Genomic DNA, 2,124 nt, shown 5'->3' on the forward strand with positions numbered 1-2,124 from the left:
CTTGCTTCTTTTCCCTCAACTACCCTTAGCCAGAATTACACCAGCGTATTTTGAAGTTAATTTTCAACCATGGTTCTACTGGCTGAAACTAGGTTCCCTGGATTTAGAAAAAATAAAAACATCAGGAGTTGTCCATACTTGTTTTCAGAGGGAATGATCATGTGTGAATCCATAAATGTCAACTGTTGACTGCAATGAAGTTTTCTGTGGTCACAGTGTCAACACTTGCCTGCTGACAGGGTGTCTATTACAGTGGACATGAGGCTGATCTGACTGCAACATTTGTACCCATTGATGCCATTAAATTCTGTAGGAACCCGGTAGAAAATTTGGGTATAAAGAAGTCTGGCTTTGAGACCTCAATCTGCCATGTACAAGCTATGTGTGTGCTCTTAGATCAATTAATCTCTTGGCAACACAGTTAAATCTGCAAAATGCTGGTAATGCAGGTATCTGTCTACTTAAGTGAGTTACTTAGATTAAATGAAATAGCCCATACGAAGTGTTTATCCAATCACGGACCCACCGCCAGGCTGCCGGGCTGGCGTGGCTCAGTGGTTGAGCATTGTCCCATGCATTAAGAGGTTACTGGTTCAATTCCCAATCAGGACACATGCCCAAGTTGCAGGCTTGATCCCCAGTAAGAAGTATGCAGGAGGCAGCCGATCCGTTTCTCTCATTGATGTTTCTCTCCCCCGCCCCCATCTCTCTGAAATCAATAAAAACACTGGCCCACCCTCTCTACTTCCACTGTTTACAGGTGCAGTGCTGCCACTGACACTGGGCTTGGCCATCACTGCGTTGCTGCTTCTCATGGTTGCTTGCCGACTACGCCTGCTCAAACAGAAGCTGAAGAAAGCTCGTCCCATTACATCCGAGGAATCTGACTACCTAATCAATGGGATGTATCTCTAATAAATGTAACTTAAGTAGCTGCGGCAAGGACGTTTCACTTGTAATTGATGTGTACACTGGGTTTTGGATATTTAGAATCTTTTGTTTAACTGGGCTAAGAAAAGTATGGAAAACCCAGATTCTACAAGCCCCAAACCTTTGTTCTCATTTATTGTAGAAATATTTCCCTTTGGAATTATGTGAAATATTTCGAAATTTAGAGGAGTCCATACAGTTAGAGACTTACAATCTAATTCTGATTTATGTATGCTGTCCCTGAAAATAGAAATTTGTAGTTAGCCAAAACAGAAAATTTAGTATCTCAAGAGGTGGCCTTAGAACGGCAGTGTTAACTCCGTACTTTTTAGAAGCCATGGGCCCCTGGCCACCCTGTGCCACATGGTGCACGACTTCCCCTTGTTCTGTGGCCCTCCTATTGCTCTTTCCCCTGCCATAGCTCTCCCTTCTCCTCTCTCCTGCAAAACCTGTTTCTGAGAATGGACCTCAAGTGAGATGTTTCCAGCGCCTCTGACATCATGTCATGTAGGTGGCTGCCTGATTAGGCTGACCTTTGGGAGGAAAAACTCAGACTGAATTACAAATAGCTCTAACATGGGCATGAAATGATACAGGAAATCAAGGTGGAAGGAGAGAACCTGGCAGGTCTAAAATTTTAATCGACTTCACTGAGCGCAAAGTGAGCAAGGAGGACTACTAGTATTTTATTTCGCCTACTCCACACTGCTCAGTGGTCCAGAACATAGCAGCTCATTTTTATAAAAGTCACCAGTTCTCAACATTAGTCTGTATTGATGGGAGAGAAAAGTGCATTTAAATTGAAAAGCAGCCAAAACCGGTTTGGCTCAGTGGATAGAGCGTCGGCCTATGGACTGAAGGGTCCCAGGTTTGATTCCGGTCAAGGGCATGTACCTGGGTTGCGGGCACATCCCCAGTGGGAGATGTGCAGGAGGCGGCTGATCGATGTTTCTCTCTCATCGATGTTTCTAACTCTATCTCTCTCCCTTCCTCTCCGTAAAAAATCAATAAAATATATTAAAAAAGAGAAAGTGTAGATATTTTATTAAAAGAGACATTGTTTGTCAGAAGGACTATTTAAAACAGAAAGGATTTTTACAACTGAAATCTTTGACCAGGGTGAGCCATGAATATCCTGGAAGCAGACAGGCACCGGAAAAGGGAAGAACCAAGTGGGAGGGAGAAATAAGCACC

The 2,124-nt window shown here is 43.5% G+C and overlaps 1 protein-coding gene across 1 annotated transcript in view; it reads left to right on the forward strand.

Moving 5' to 3' along the window:
• LRP11 (LDL receptor related protein 11) overlaps positions 1–942 on the forward strand; it is a 24,448-nt gene extending 23,506 nt beyond the window's left edge. The window contains exon 7 of the mRNA XM_006756895.2: positions 761–942. Within this exon, the coding sequence (XP_006756958.1) occupies positions 761–915 (155 nt within the window). The 3' untranslated portion in view covers positions 916–942. The remainder of the gene's footprint in view (positions 1–760) is intronic.
• Positions 943–2,124: the final 1,182 nt, after the last annotated feature.

This window comes from Myotis davidii, unplaced genomic scaffold, assembly GCF_000327345.1.
Source record: "Myotis davidii unplaced genomic scaffold, ASM32734v1 scaffold1534, whole genome shotgun sequence".
Taxonomy (NCBI): Eukaryota; Metazoa; Chordata; class Mammalia; order Chiroptera; family Vespertilionidae; genus Myotis; species Myotis davidii.